This window comes from Aotus nancymaae, unplaced genomic scaffold (genome assembly GCF_030222135.1).
Source record: "Aotus nancymaae isolate 86718 unplaced genomic scaffold, 86718_ANA_hifiasm-v0.15.2.pri h1tg000020l, whole genome shotgun sequence".
Taxonomy (NCBI): domain Eukaryota; kingdom Metazoa; phylum Chordata; class Mammalia; order Primates; family Aotidae; genus Aotus; species Aotus nancymaae.
In genome coordinates, this window is record NW_026988432.1 from 8,712,928 (window position 1) to 8,729,285 (window position 16,358).

The 16,358-nt window shown below is 39.7% G+C and overlaps 1 protein-coding gene across 1 annotated transcript in view; it reads right to left on the bottom strand.

Moving 5' to 3' along the window:
- The window catches only part of DOK6 (docking protein 6), a 448,396-nt gene extending 432,812 nt beyond the window's left edge, over positions 1-15,584 (bottom strand). Inside the window, exon 1 of the mRNA XM_064379032.1 lies at positions 15,162-15,584. Within this exon, the coding sequence (XP_064235102.1) occupies positions 15,162-15,227 (66 nt within the window). The 5' untranslated portion in view covers positions 15,228-15,584. The remainder of the gene's footprint in view (positions 1-15,161) is intronic.
- Between the last annotated feature and the right edge of the window lie 774 nt (positions 15,585-16,358).

Consider the following 16,358-nt stretch of genomic DNA (forward strand, 5'->3'; position numbering starts at 1 on the left):
GGCTATACTGGGGTCTATATATTATTAAGAACAGAAGCCAGCCCTTTCTCCCACTTTCTGCTGTATTTCTAGGAAAAACAGTGGTAAAGGATGTCAAGTCTTTACTTTGAAGGGAACAATTCTCAGTGTTTCCAAAAGAAAAGACATTTTTATGTTTTCACAGGGGCAATGCAGCGAGTTATTCCATTTAATTATCCTTCTGTATTCATATATATTTATACAGATAGTTAAACTGTATGCAAAAATACAAATTTAGCTTTTCTATGGTGGCTTGAGTTTCAGAATAACTGTTGTCCTATTAAGACTGCTCAGCAAAAACATATTCATTTATTTTAAGGACATGTTTGATCCCCCCTCCCTCCCTTCATTCCCTTTTTCCCTTCATTCCCTCCCTCCCTCCTTTCCTTTTCTTGCCTCCTTCCCTTTCTCCCCTTCCTCCCTTTCTCCCTTCCTCCTTTCCGTCCAAAAAATTTGTCTAGAGATCTGGAAAGCAGAAGAAAATGGAGTAGATACAGAAGACGACATTGTGAAATGTGCCCTTAATCATGTGTGAAATAAGCTAACCTCATGATAAATTTGTAAATGATGAGTATATTCACAGGAAATGTTTATATGAATATACAGTCAACCTAAAATCCCTTAAAATTCTGTAAGCCATAAATTAATCTTTTACATGTTTCATAACCTTGGGATTTAATATGTAAATCGTAGGGTTAAGGCAAATATTTTTTACATCTCTTTTGTGACCCTCAAAATATGGCTTTCTAAGATTTTTCTTCCCAAATCAGAATTTATCTCATGAATGCATTGACCTTTGGGTGCTGAAAATGAAATAATGCATGCTTCCACAGATGTTTGCAAAAAGTAAGCCAAAATGTTACACAGTGTATTAATATGGCTATCTACATGAACTCACCGTATCAGAGTTTGAGTTTAGCTACTGAGGTAAAATTGTGGCAAAATAAATATCTGGTGCCTATCTTTAAGACAGTAATAATCCTTTAAAATTCATACTGAAAGGTAGGGGGTCTCATGATTCAAATCATCACAGAATGACATCTTTTTCCTTTATCTGTTTTCTTGATGACATGCAGAAAATGACAGCCCATCAATCAAAATTTGGCCTCTCTCAACCTGAGTTTCATGAGAGAATTAAGACTTACAAAAAATTATTTGAGTCATTATTTTCCTCAGTTCACAAGCATTGCACAGTTGCTACCATTTTCCATATAGGAAGGAAGTTAACTCATTACATACATTGCAAGACTCGAGAAATTAAGAGTTTCTTCTCTTATGGAACCTCGGTTCAGAAGGGCTGCCAAGAAATAGGTCTGTCCCAGGAGGCTTTTGATATCTGTCAATCAATTCTATTATTTAATGGTTTGAGCATCATAGACTAAGCACTGTTTTAGATCTTGTAAATTATTTTATTCAATGTTAACAAGACACAATGAGGTTGGTGTTCTTCTATCCAATACATAATTAAGAAAAGTGAGACTTGGAGGTATTTGAAACTTACCATAGGTTATGCAATTCATAATAGACAAGTTATTAATTAAATCCCTCAATTGATCTAAAAGATTATACTCTTTCCATTTTTCTACACTACTTCCACTGTAATTGTGCCCCAATGGATGGTTTATCATGTTGTAAAATGAGGCTAGGTTTTGATGCCCCCTCTTACATTTTCTAATTAGACTTTTAATTTTAAGATAACTGCTGTTATGCATGCATTAGTGAGAAACAATACAGAACCACTCTGCATGCTCTTTATCCAATTTTCCCCATGGTAACTACTTATAAAATTATCGTCTCATTTCATAACCAAAATACTGACATTACATTCAAGATATAGAACATTTCAACCACCAAAAAGATTCCCCATATTGTGCTTTTATAACCACTTCTATCTCACACACAAACCCAGTTCCCACTCTCCTGTTCATAACCTCTGGCTACTACCAACCAATTCATTTCTACAACTTATTATTTTAAGAATGTTAATGGAATTAAATTGCACAGTATGTGATGTTTGATGACTTGTTTTTACAAAAACCCACCATAATTTTCTGAATTTCTTATTGTGTGTATCAATAATTTGATCCTTTGTTACTGCTGTGTAGTATTGCATAATTTGGGGAACTACAGCTTGTTTTATCATTCACCTAATGATGGACATCTGGTTAATCTTCAATTTGTTACTATTTCAAATGAAGCAGCCATGAACATTTGTGAATAGGTTTGTATGTGAGAAGTTTTCATTTCTCTAACATGAATGTCCAGGAGTGCAATTGCTAAGTCTCATTTTTGCATATGTCGTTTGTTAAGAAATTGCCAAATTGTTTTCCAGAGTGTCTGAACCATTTTATATTCCCATCAGTAACCTATGAGTGATACAGCTATCCTGCTTCTCTGCATTCTTGCCAGCATGTGGTGCTGTCACTTTTTTAGCCTTTCCAATAGGTGTATAGTTATATCTCTTGGTAGTTTTAATTTGCATCTTCCTAATGGTTAATGATGTCAGACATCTGTTTATGTGCTTATTTGTATATATGTCAAGTTTGGTGAAATGTTGATGTCCTTTGCCCGTTTTCTGGTTGAATTGCGTTTTTTAAAAAATTTATTGTACAGTTTTTAGAGTGTTTTATACTAGATTTTTGTCAGAGATGTATAGTCCATAAGTATTTTCTGCCACTAAATAGCTTGTCTTTTCATCCTTTTAGCAGGGTCTTTCACAGAACAAAAGTTTTTAACTTCAACAAGAAGAATTTGTCAATTTTCCCTTTTATGGATCATGATTTTGGTGTCAAGTCTAAGAATTCCACCTAGTCCTAGATTTTCTTCGAATGTTTTTCCAAAAATTTTTATAGCTTTATGTTTTACATTTAAGTCTGTGATCTGTTTTGAGTTACAAGGTGTGAGGTTAATGTGAAGTTTCACTGAGTTTGTTTATGGATATTCAATTACTCCAGTAACATTTGCTGAAAAGACATTCCTCTTTATCAAAGTAGTGTTTCACCTCTGTCAAAAATATGTGTATTTGTGTGGGTTCCTATTTAAAACAAACTTTTCCATAATTATATGATCTGGATGTATCCTTATATCAAAGCTCCTACAAATCCCCATGTGTGAAGAGGAGAATTCACTAATGATGCACTAATGTCTAAGCTAGTAGTAAACAAAAGAGAAATAAATTCTACTATCTACTAACTGCTACAGACGCTTTAATATTCACTACTCTAAAACATTGATGATTTAAAAATATTTTAAAACTTAACTGAGTCACTTCCAATAATGCTGTTTTATCAGTTGTATCTATCAGTTGCAAGCAACAGAAGCTGACACTTACTCTGTCGTCCCCTGTAAAGAGTCCTCCACTGAATTGCCTCTTTTGTCACTAACTCAAAGTCGGCCTTAGGTTCCTGCAATTTGTAAAACCTAGCTCATGTTCTTGAGCTCTAACTGCAAGAGAGATAAGTATTTTTGGCATATCATCTTTAATGAAAGACCTTATTTGCTACCTTCACCATTCATAATGTGGGACTCTCCAAATATGGGAAAGAGACTCAAATCCTGGCTGAAATAAAGAAATGAAAAATGATCAATATAGCCAGTCATATTATTATTGTTATTATTATTATTTTACTTACGGAGGCATACTTTAACCTCTTTATTCTAGCTCTCTAGGGTTCTGTGGAAATATATGGTGATAAACAACTTGCATCGAAAATTATTCTGGTGAAATGTACTTCATTCATTCTAGAATCACCTGAGACAAAAACCAAGCCCAAAACAAAATTTCTCCTGCCCAGAGATGAATTAAGGTAGGATCTCTGGGAGTGGGTCTTGTCATTGCTGTTCACTAAAACAAACAAGAGAGAAAAAATAACCCTCAAAAATCTTCTGTGATTTTTACAGGCAGCCAGAGTTAAGAACCACTTCTTTAAGGGGTAAGTCTATTTGGCTCTATTCATTAAGTCAAATGCCTAAATAGGCTTATAATTGCTTCTTGTCTCATTTCACACACCCTCATCTTTATACAGAAGCAAGTTGGGCACACACATACCATATGCAACAGCTGTGGTTACCTCTATCACTCAAACATCTTCATTTTTCTTCACCTTCATTATCACAAGCCATAGTTCTACAATGGAGGTAGATAACTTGCTTTGAGAATATTCCAAGTCAAAATTATCACAGGTAGAGGGTCTCACAATGAGGGAAAGCCATATCCAACTCTCTTGGCTCTCAGTGGAGTTCTGGAGGATCGCATGACCTCTATTTCCACAAATAGAAATTAACCAGTGAGAAAGTTCCATTTCTGATCACGGTGCACTAAGTAAATCAAGAAAGTCCACATGTTCAAGATCACAAATGTTGCACATATACAAAAAATATGTATTCGAAGGCACTGAAAACTACCAAAGATAAAATTGATAATTTATTCTTATAATAAATTTTAATGAACCAAATGACAATTCTAGATGTGAAAATAAAATCATTGAAATTGATAGCAATGAATAGTTTTAACAGATTATTCACAGCTGAATAGAAAATTAGCAAACTAAAAAAAATGCAAGAAAAAATATTTATCTTGAAGATTTGAGAGGCAAAGAGGTGAAAGAGTAAAAGCATAAAGACACTTTGAGATATGGTATTAATTACCTGCCATACCTCTACTTCCTTACATACAAGAATGAGGAGAAAGAATGCATAGAATTGATACTTGAGGAGGTAATGGTGGAGAATATTTCAAAACTGATGAATGATATCAAGCCACAGAATCAAAAAGCCCTATACACCTCAAGAAAGACGAATAGAATGAAATCTATATTTCTATATGTCATAACAAAATCCCTGAAGACCAAAGATAAAGAACATGTTAAAAGCAGACAGAGGAAAACAGACTAATCATTTTCCAAAGGCAAAAATAATACTGCCAGATGGATTCTCAATGCAGGCAATAATAAGTGAAAGACTCATTTTTTACTGAGAGCTAGAAAAACAAAATACTTCTGTAGCAATGGTTCTCCATCCTGGCTAGCCCTTAGAATCACCCAGTACCTTTCCTAGATACTGAAAATCACTTCTAGTTGGCTCCTTGCCAACAATTCTATTTCACTACAGCCTCAGGGGTTTCCTTAATTTGAAAGTGAGCATTTAAACCCTCTCGTAAAACACATCAGTAATTTCCCAGCTTAGAATACCACAAGCACACTTATTCTGGATCTTTTCTCATTACTCCACACTCATCTCATCTAGACACGTATTGTTGTCTGGACATGTTGTTTCTTATGCATAGAACTTTTAACAAACCCTTCTTTATTCATCACTTGCCAGCTTGATGGTCACTTTCTCTAAAAACCACAAGGGTACCTACTATCTGCATGGACTCAAGATGTATGTGCTATAAATTGCTTCAATTTTCTCTCTCCCTATCCATCCATTTATGCCCTATCTCTTCAAGTAGGAAACAAAGAACAAAAGAAAGGACATAAAACATAAACCTCATAGATATCAGGAGCACAGTGTTGCACGGTAGCAACTGTCTTTCACAACCACTCAGAATACAAAACTGAGTCTGAGCTACCGATTTTTAAAAATAAAATCTCATGAACTGAATCTCCCATCGGGAAAACCATGATTGCATTGTTTAGAACTCGGTGAGTCTTAAATTAAGCACAATTTAAACAGCCGTGGTGTTTTAATTACTTAGATGAGAATACACAAATTAGATGATGGAAATCTTTCAAGCTCATCCACATTGCTGCTAGAAGCATCAGTCATTATCAACAGAGCCCAGAAGGCACGATCCAGAAGTTTTTAGGAAGGATTAACTCATGTTTGTCACACCGTTCATGAAGTGAATTTCTGTACATCAAAGAAACTATTTGTTGTATTCCTTCTGTGTTCACATTATAAAGCATTACAGACTGTCAGGAACTTAGTGTTACATGAGGATTTAATGGATACTTAACTTTATATTTCAGAGGTCTTCGCACTAACAACAGTGTAGTTAGCAGTTTAGAGGAGTCTAACATGTTACATATTTTCTCTATTTCCTAAAAAAAAGTCATCATTTTATGACAACAATTAGCAACTCTGGTGTCACATTAAAAATACTTGAGGGAACTTTAAAGCAAACACATGCTCAACTCCAGCCAGGCCAATTCAGTGAAGAAAGCCCAGGCTGAAGGATCGAGCTCTGCAGGTCACTCTTATATGCGGTCATGGTTGACAGTAATTTTTTTTAAATAAGGGATAATATAGATAATTTAATTATGTGAAGTATCAGACAACAACAGAATGTGCTGAGTGGCCTTCAGAGTACTAAATAATTGTCAAGTTTTAAATGTCTAGAATCGTACACTTCATACTTCTTATACATAAAACTGGTAGCTTCTAGGTAAATTCAGTATCATGACTTGGCACTAGATGTACTTTTATTTAGAAGACTTCCATAGTCAACACTTAAAGATTCCAAATATGTGATAAAGTCTATGAAAGCATAAGTAAAATGACATGGATGCTTTCTACAGAACTACCCTAGGGTCTTTAAAACACTCTGGAAAATGTATTACTGTTTGCTAGTAAGTTAAACAAAAAGGAATATTTTTCAAAGCAAGGATAAATATGTAAAAAGTATGATTTTATTATTTTTGCATAGCATGTGAGAAAATTTACTAGAATTATGTAAACAAAAATAAATATGAAATTTACTGGTTGCCAGGCTGTTAAACTTATAGTTTTTTATATTTTTTGTGAGGAAAATACTAATTTTTCAATTTTAGACAAATATTGCATCTATTTTTCCAAGTAAAGACTAATGTAGACATAAAATGGCTTATACAATAAAAGCTTTCCTTGTATTTTATAAAAGCATTTTATGAATATCTTCTTCTGGTGCAGAGGTGAGGAGTGGATACTATCTACTCAAGAAAGATAGCAATTCCATGTGTATGGGTAGTAACACGCCATTAAAAACACATACATATTCTATTGAAAAAATATACATATTAAATATATAAAACATTATATATGTATCTATGTGTGTACACATATACACATACACACATAAAGATGCGAAAGGGTAGTAAGAAATCAGACAAAAGCAATTCAACATTTACAATGGAAAAATCACTAGGAAAAAAATTACTACACGCATTTCTATATGTGTATTAGTCCATTCTCACAATATGGTAAGAACATACCAGAGACTGGGTAATTTTTAAAGGAAAGAGGATTAACTGACTCACAGTTCTCCATGGCTGGGGAGGCCTCAGGGAACTTACAATCATGGTGGAAGTCACCTCTTCACAGGGCAGCAGGAGAGAGTATGAGCGTCCAGTGAAGGGGGAAGCCCCTTATAAAACCATTAGCTCTTGTGAGAACTCACTCACTGTCATGAGAACAGCATGGGAGAAACCACCCCCATGATTCAATTACTTCCCACCAGGTCCCTCCCCTGACATGTGGGGATTATGGGAACCACAACTCAAGATGAGATTTTGGTGGGGACACAGTCAAACCTTATCAACATGTAATACATTTTCTACATAAATGTACACATTTGAATAAGTGATTGGCATGCAGGTAACTTAAAAAATTAAGAGATTTTTAAAAATAAAGGAACATAATTTAAATACATCTATTTTGATTTAAGCCCCTTTAAAGCAGCAAGCAACAAAAATAAGAAACAAAACAATTCAGCCTCTTGAGTTGAGATCATGGTACGGTTGAGTACTGTCAATGCAATGACTATGTCACCACATGCCAGCTTTTGGTTTGTCAGATCCCCATTAGTCTGTATAGTTTTTATATTTAGGTTTGCTTTAAATGAACTCGCCTTTCATTAAGTTGATTTAAACAAAATCTTTAATAAAGCCAGGGTAAATAAAGTATCATTTTCTATAAATAAAGATAATGGTAAAATAAATGTATTTAACTATTTAAATAACTTTTAAAATTCTACCCAGGTAAAATTCTACTATCAGCTACATTTTGAAAGGTGTTCTATTTTTTTTGAAAGGAGAGATTAGTGAATTTGTGTTTGGTATCAATGAAAATGACATTGTGTCCATTGAATGTGGCCTGGACAAGTATCTGCATAGTACTTCCATATTGTGACATAAATTATTTCACTAAATAGCATTTTTATCTGCAACCTAAATAATTTAGCATTGAGTAAAGTGAATAATCATATCAGCTTTACACCAAGATACCAAAAAAAACACACTGACTTTGAAGGGAACACATGACTGTGTTAAACTTATTTACATATACCGTAAAGTGGTAGCTGTTGTATATTAGATATTACACTGAACTTGAAGTTATTGACTTTGAAGGGAACACATGACTGTGTTAAACTTGTTTACATATACCGTAAAGTGGTAGCTGTTGTATACTAGATATTACACTGAACTTGAAGTTATAAACCTGGATTGGTATATACAAACACACAAACCCAACCTGTGTCTCAATAACTCCAGGTCATTCACCTTATTTCTTTTATATTCTAGTTTATGTATAGAATGGGGGTTAAAAATTGAATACACGTTTAAAAGCCTGCTATAAGAATTATGTGTGAAAAGTCTTTACAAGGTGTAAAATGCACAGTACACACAAAATGTAGTGATATTATGTTAGTATTATGAAGTCTCAAATTAAACTAAGCACTAATATGTCTTTGTTCCCAGTAATTTTACTTAGACAAAAAAAAAATTTAACCAAGAATTTTTGCAACTAATTCAGCAAAATGGCAGACAAAATATTTTGTACATGTTGAAAGGTTACAACCATCACTAATAATTGCAAATACTATGCAAACAATAGTTTTTTTAAATTAATTTCTGCTCTCTGCTTATAGCAAAATACCATTTCTTATTCCATCCAGTTTGACTGACAGGTACAATATTCTCCTTGAGTAACAGTGTAACAATATAAAAATGAATTACTTAGAGGATAATCCTGCTCTGATCTTAAAATAAAACTAATGAGGATATATGCAGAAAGTTAATGAAAATGCTCCCTATCTAGAATTTGTGGGCTCTGTGGACAAAGTTACAAGACCTTGAAGAAAAACAGAAAATACTGTGACTAAAGTGAGGTATAAGTAATAAAACTGAGGCTAAAGAAATGATAGTATGGTCCATTTTAATTCTTTCATCTTGTTTGACAGAAATTATGTTTTCCTCAAAACTAGCCCTGCACTTCAAGACGTGTGAAATCTAGAGATTATCTGTAAATGGTGGGACTACAGATAATTTTAATTTTGTTTGTATTGCATGCCTTTTATCTTGTACAGTTTCTAAACTGGTGTAAATAGAAATAGTCTAAAGATACAAATACTTAATTATCCTATTCAACAGTATCTACATGGTTTATGATCCAAACAGGGCAATGCTAACTAATAAATATAATTCAAAAAGACGACACTTATGTCAAATATACATGCTTTATATGAAACTAATTTTGTTTTTCTTTTTGAGATAGAGTTTTGCTCTTGCTGCCCAGACTAGAGTGAGGTGGTACGATTTCGGCTCACTGAAACCTCTATCTCTTGTGTTCAAGCAATTCTCCTGCCTCAGCATCCTGAGTAGCTGAGATTACAGGTGCTGGCCACCACGCCCAGCTAATTTTTATAGCTTTAGTAGAGATGGGGTTTCACCACATTGGTCAGACGGCTCTCAAATTCCTGACCTTGGGTGACGTCCCAGCCTCAGCCTCCCAAAAGGCTGGGATTACAGGCATGAGCCACTGTACCCGGCTAAACTAATTTTTTATTCAGTATTCTATTTTATAGTAATCCAAAATATTCACCATTATTATGCACATTTGAAAGACATTTAAGAAAACTGGGAATGTAGATCTTACAAAGATATTTGATCACTGTAGCACTTCCCTTCTCACTATTTATTATTTTCAGTCATTTGAAAGATCTCTTTAAGTACTGAGTATTATCTTTGTTATCTAAGAAAAGGAATGCCATTTTTAAAGTTCACCTTGCCAGTAGTCATCTGTAAATCGAGATAAAAACTTCCATGTGAATCCTGTTATCTCCCTCTGATTTACCAGCCTCTCCAGGTCTTATATAGACATGATAATTTAATAGCAAAATCCGGCCATGTTTCTGTATTTGGTTTTTACTATTAAAATTACCTTAATTTTCATAGTATTTTCTTAATTTTTAAAATTCGAAGAACATCAAGCATGTTCATATGCAGACAGATGGATTTTTTTAAAAAGAAAAAAAATTGCCGAGATACTAGTTTCTATGCATACCTGAGACGTCACACACACAAACATACAGTTGCAGATATTGTAAAATATAGGGATTGGGTAGAAGATACATAAGATCTTTTCTTACTGGAAAATTCTAAGAGCTAGCATTATATGCAGAAATATGTATAGATACAGAAGTGTCAAATGCACACACAGTGTGAAGAATATGCATAACAGTCACCATGAATAAAAATCTAGAGTTCAAATAACTGAAATTGCCATATGCTAAATTTGTATTTAATGAGAAATGATGAATATACAAATGATAAATAAACATAGATGTCACAGATCCACTTCAGAAAGCAACGCCCAGAATACACAATATTCTAGATAAGACTGAAACACACTCATTATAACTTCTGCACCTTAAATCCATAGATTAAGAATTCATATCTGAAGTAATGATCCTGAAAGTTCTTTAGAACTTTTGAATGGTCAAAATGACTAAGTTATTTATATGTTTTATCTTTAATATATTTATTGCATTTAATTTTTGGCAAATTGATAATGCATGCCATGTAAGATATAATCTCTCTTTACAAACTAGTTTTAACAGATTTGGAGACCAAAGAAATTGTAAAATGTTCTAAAGAACAAAATATACAAATGCACATACACATATTTCTATTTATTTTATTTTATTTTACTTATTTTGAGACAGAGTTTCGCCTTGTCACCCAGGCTGGAGTGCAATGGCACGATCTTGGCTCAAAGCAACTTCCACCTCCTGGGTTCAAGCAATTCTTGTGCCTCAGCCTCCTGGGTAGCTGGGATTACAGGCTCATGTTCACCATGTCTGGCTGACTTTTTGTAATTTTTAGTAGGGACAGGTTTTCACCATGTTGCCTCAGCCTCCCAAAGTGCTAGGATTACAGGCATGAGCCACCATGCCCAGCCATTTCTATTTATATTAATCAGTGAACTTCTATAAAAGGGTAAATTTTCATAAATCTCTCTCATGAACAAATACTCTAAGGAAAGCTGTTGTGAGAAGAAAGAAAAACTCAGTGTTTACAGAAAGGGGGTCGATTATCATTAAGCCACGGATGGAGGTGTCTTGAGGTTTTTAATCAAGAAGGGAGAAAGGGCAAGAGGTAGGTGAATCTACAATAAGTTGTTAAAACAAAAGAAAAATATGCAAAAAGTGAAATTCTCAATAGGTGCTCAGCTCATCAAGTTAGGGCTCTTCAAAATTCCAAATCTGTTCTTCCACATTTCCCTGCTTCCCCTACAGTGAAGTTGGTGCAAAGTGACTGATTGGCCCAATGTACTCCGAGTAGCAATGATGTAGAGGCTATTTATTATAAAAAATTCAGGCTTAATACGAGTCTGTAATACACACACAAACACCAGTGTACACTGCCTCTTAAAACTGTGGGCACTCCAGGATAATTCGATCACTTGTTGAGTATGTACCTGAATAGTATGTATGTATGTATGTGTATATACATACACACACATATATATTGTATTATTGATATATATATATTAATATCAATCTCTCACCTGAGTTTGAGTAAGAATATAAAATGTCTGTAGAAGATACTATTTTGCCTGTGTACCATGTGTTTGTGAATAGTCACGTGGATGTATTTGAATGGATTCCTTGAAAACGATGTGAGGTCTGTGTCTAGAGTAAGTCAAAGTATAGCAGTCTAAAATTTGTACAGTGATGCTTCTGACAATGACTGTGATGATGATGATGATGATATCACTCCACAATGCTGCATTTATTTTTGAAAAATTTAGGGTCAACACACAAAGTGTTAGATTATCAATGCTTTCAGTGACTGAGTTCTTACTTTGGCTGCGAACCAAGAACCTACTGGATATTTTGCTATACATGCCTTGCTTACTAAATTTTACTTCTTTGTCCAAACAGTGGGCTAAGGGACTGTACTCAATCGGTTGCTAGCTTCTTCAGTGAGACACAGGGCAAGGGCTCTTTTGACTAGTTAAACCGGGAAGCCCCCCTTACAGGGCTGACTTTCTACCTAGAGGACAAGAAATGCCTCACTGTCCTTATTCAAAATTGGACTCATCTGTGAGGAGAAAAAGGCACATTAGAACATTTCATCATAAAATAACGTTTCATATCAATAATTATCTCTGATGCAGTCAACCTCATATCCAGGCCTTTTTTTCACAGACTTCAATTTTTGAAAGCATGAGTCTTGTCCATAATAAATAAAATATCTATGCATGTTCAATTGTAATTATATTTTGAAATTTAGTTTTGGGCATAAATCATACAAAACTCATCATGTCCTTAGAGTTAAAAAATACATTATTTGGAAAAGTTCATAGCCTTGAGTCCATAAAATTAGGAATCTGTATTATTAACTATGCAAAGGAAATATTAATTTTTGGATAATTTCCATTTTTATGATTTGGGGTATGACTCTTTAAGGCACACAATATTTCCTTAGAGTTTTACTCTCTTACGGGACTCACTTAACTTAGTAAGCTTCACAGAACCAGCTATGTGAAGTTTTGTCATGTGAATTTCTCTTCTGCATATTAGAATATTCCGAACAGAAAAGTAGCTGACTTCTGAAAAACCAATGTTTCCAAAATAGTCAAGGTGAATATTTTGATTTAATTTAAAACAAAACTGTTTCAATATCAAACTTTGAAGTTTACATTTCTCAGGTAGAAATGGAGGACAAAGGCAATTAACTTTTACCTAAACACACTTCTATTGTTTTCTATGAAGGCTGCACTTCACAAAAGGCAAAGCTCTAAACAGCATAGTAAAAGAGGCTTTGTAAGTGTAAATATACATTTGCACACAGCACATCTTTAGGCAGAAATGGTGTTCAAGATGACATTTCAAATGCTGTGAATGTCATAGTTAACCCAAGAAACATTCAATACACTTTCCTTGGGCCCTACGTTATAACTGGGTTACTACTCAAGTTTTTATTGTGTGAAATCCTGGAAAGCTTAGATGGAGTGGGGAAGGAATCCTATAGACTCCAGGGCCAAGTGCGCAGGCTACATTCTTCAGTCTCATTTTCACGTGCAGGTGACTCTGTGAACGCAGGTACACATCTTGTCTGGGACTTAACTCATCCATTAGTTTATATAGTCTAAAGTGTCAGACACAGTTTCGGTTTCAGGAAGACCAAAGGCCGAGAAAAATGAACAAGCACCCTGTCATAAAGCAAAGAGCTTCAAAGGTCAAGCTAAGCTGACTCCCTTCCACCTCCCACTCTGCACCTCCCTTGGCTGACAGCTGTGTGGTGACAGATTTGAGCACTGCGTCCTGGCTGCGAGGAACAACCAGACTCCAGGAGAACCGCAGCTTTTCCCGTGGGTTAGTCCCTATCTCCCTGGAAAAGGATGAAGCGCTTTCTTCTATCCAAAAAGAGCCCTTGAAACCTGGCTGAGGGTCTGACCCTGGCGCCTGCTCTCTCTTGCCTTGGTGGTGCTCAGGACCCCGCACAGTGGCTCCAGGCCTGAGTAAGGGGGGCGTTGCTGTCACCCAGCTCCCAGCCTACTACAGAGCTGCTGAAGTTCCAGAACGGGCCCCTGTTGTCCTTGGGGTACAGCCTGCACCTTTAATGCGAAACCCAGCAGAGGCAGCAGCGAGAGTCCAGTCTGCCTTTCCTGTCCTCCAGTCCCGATGCTCCTCGGCTCCGCCAACTCCTGACAAAGCCACTCCCAGTGTTTGGTGATCTGCCCTCTTCTAGGGATTCTACTCTACCTTTCTTCTACTCTCTAACGCTACACTTCCTTTGTTTTCTTCTTTACGCAAAAATTAGCAAAGTCCTCCCCCCTTTCTCCCCTTCTCCAAGTTGGAGGATTCATCCAGCCATCAGGAAACACAGGGAAGGTTCTAGCTCAAGGACCCTTTGCCCCGGGATGCAGGAGCCTGGTAGAACTGGAACTTGGAGGACAGTGAGGTAGACACAACCAGAGAATCCAGAGCAGGGCCACTTTCTTTCCCAACGAGTTTCCCCTCCCTCTTCTGGACCAGCCCGTCCGGGTCAGCCTTGGAGGCCACCCTACCTGGCGCGCTCCCTCCCCGGGGACACTCCCGCCCGTCCCTCCAACCTCCCCCTGGCGTCCCGAGTCTGGGCCGCTCCGGCCCAGGTACCCGCCCCTCCTGTCCTGCCGCCTCCAGAAAGTTCCTCCTCCCTCCTCGTCTGGTCACAAGAATGCTTTTGAACCCTTGGGTTCTACACTGTTTCGCCCCCAAGTCAGGCAGCGCATCTCTCAAGAAGTAGAAAAAGGTCTCCATCAACTTTGCCGTCACGGAGCGCTGTCCGAGGGAGGGCGCGGGGCGCACACCTGCCTGCGGGCGCGGGTCCAAGGGTCGGGAAACGCTCGCGGGGCGCGGGAGCCGCCCGCGGCCACGGCTAAGACGCCCTAAACTCGCCCGCTACAGCCGGCAGGGACGCGCGGCGCTGGGAGGGCATCACTCGGGAATTTCGAAATGAGCTTGGGAAACGAGGACCAGAAAATGGTGATTCTAAACACATGCGAGCGTCGCCACACGGAGCAGTTCCACCCGAAAGGCGCTCACTTTTGAGAACAGACCATCGCGGACCGCACAGCAGAGAAACCTCCGAGGCACGTTCCTCTTTGGAACCGACAACCCCTTTCGTCCACGGACTTCCCAGCACGCGCGGTCGAAGCCCGCCCCGGGCACTCGAGGATGGGGGCCCAGGCGCTCCCGGAGCCCCGCCTTCCCGCTCCGTCCGTAGACCCCTCGGCAGGTGCGAGCCCCCACCTGGCCAAGCAACAAGCGGGCCCTCCGCGGAAGGGCCGGGTCCCCCTCTGCCCGGTCCCCGCACGGGTCACCGCTCCCTGCCCCCCTGCAGCCGGCCGGGCCAAACCCGCGGGGGAAGGAAAACGCCGAGCGAGGCACTCACCCCCAGCTTCCTGCTGCGGATCTTCACGTAGCCCTGCTTGACTATGTCGTTAAAGTTGGAGGCCATGGCCAGCGCGACCGGGCTCCTGCGCTCCGCGACGATCCGCTCTCCCGAGCCGAGAGCCGCCGTCCGCCGCCGGGTCTGCGCGGGTCTCGCATCCAGCCGGCCGCCGCCAGCAGCAGCGCCGCCGCCCGCTCCTCCGCGAGCTCCCGCCGGTGGGGACGCGGGGTCGTCTGCAGGGCCGCCGCGGACGGGGAACGGGGCCCGGCGCCGCGAGCCGCGCCAGCCCTCCGCGTTCCGGCGCTCACCTCCGCCCCTCGCCGCGAGCTCCGCGCCGCCGCCGCCAGCTGCGGGCGCCCCCTCCGCGCCGCCGCCGCCGCCCCCGGCAGCACCCACGGGCTGGCGCCTCGCTCGGCGGCGCACAGCTGGCCGGAGCGCACCACCGCGGCTCCCCGGCGCGGGGGGAGGGGGCGGGCCGGGGGGGCGGGCTGATGCGCCGGCCCCGCTCCCTCCCCCTGGCCCGCGGGGTGGCTGGGCTCGGAGACGCTCGCAGGACGCGCTCCATCCCTCTCCGCGCGGGCGGGAGCGCAGCCGCCTCCGCCGCCGCCGCGCGCCCCAGGGCCCGCTCCCCACCCGGCTCCCTGGGCCCGCAGCGCTCCCTGGGCGCGAGATTCCTGAGGACGCGGCGCCTCATTCCCGGGCTCTAAACCTCGGCTCGCGGGCTGGGCTCCGGGGAAAGGGCGGTGGGGACGCTTCCCACGCGGAAGGCAGCGGGAGCGAGACACTTGTTTATTTCATCGGCCTTGTTTACAGTACATGTTTATTCCCGAGCACACGCGGCCGGGCCAGGTCTTTGCCCCGTTAGGAAGTGTACATCGACGCCAAACCCTTCCTGGTGCACACAAAGAGACCAATCGTGCGCATGTGTCTAACGCTCCCGCAGCCTAGAGACAGGCAGGCGGGCGAGGCGGGCGGCCGCCAACGTCCTCTGCTGAAGGAGTGGAGAAGACCGACCCGAGTGCTTGATTTATGCATGCGTTTTCCTTAACTGGGACTAAAAGTGGCTCCTGGTTTTTCTGGGAAAATGGAGAAAGTGGCTGTATCAATGGATGCCAATGACTTCTTGAAATGCTCAACTTGTACAAACACAAAATGAAGAACTTTCTCCCCTTATTGTAGAAACACATGGTATTTTTA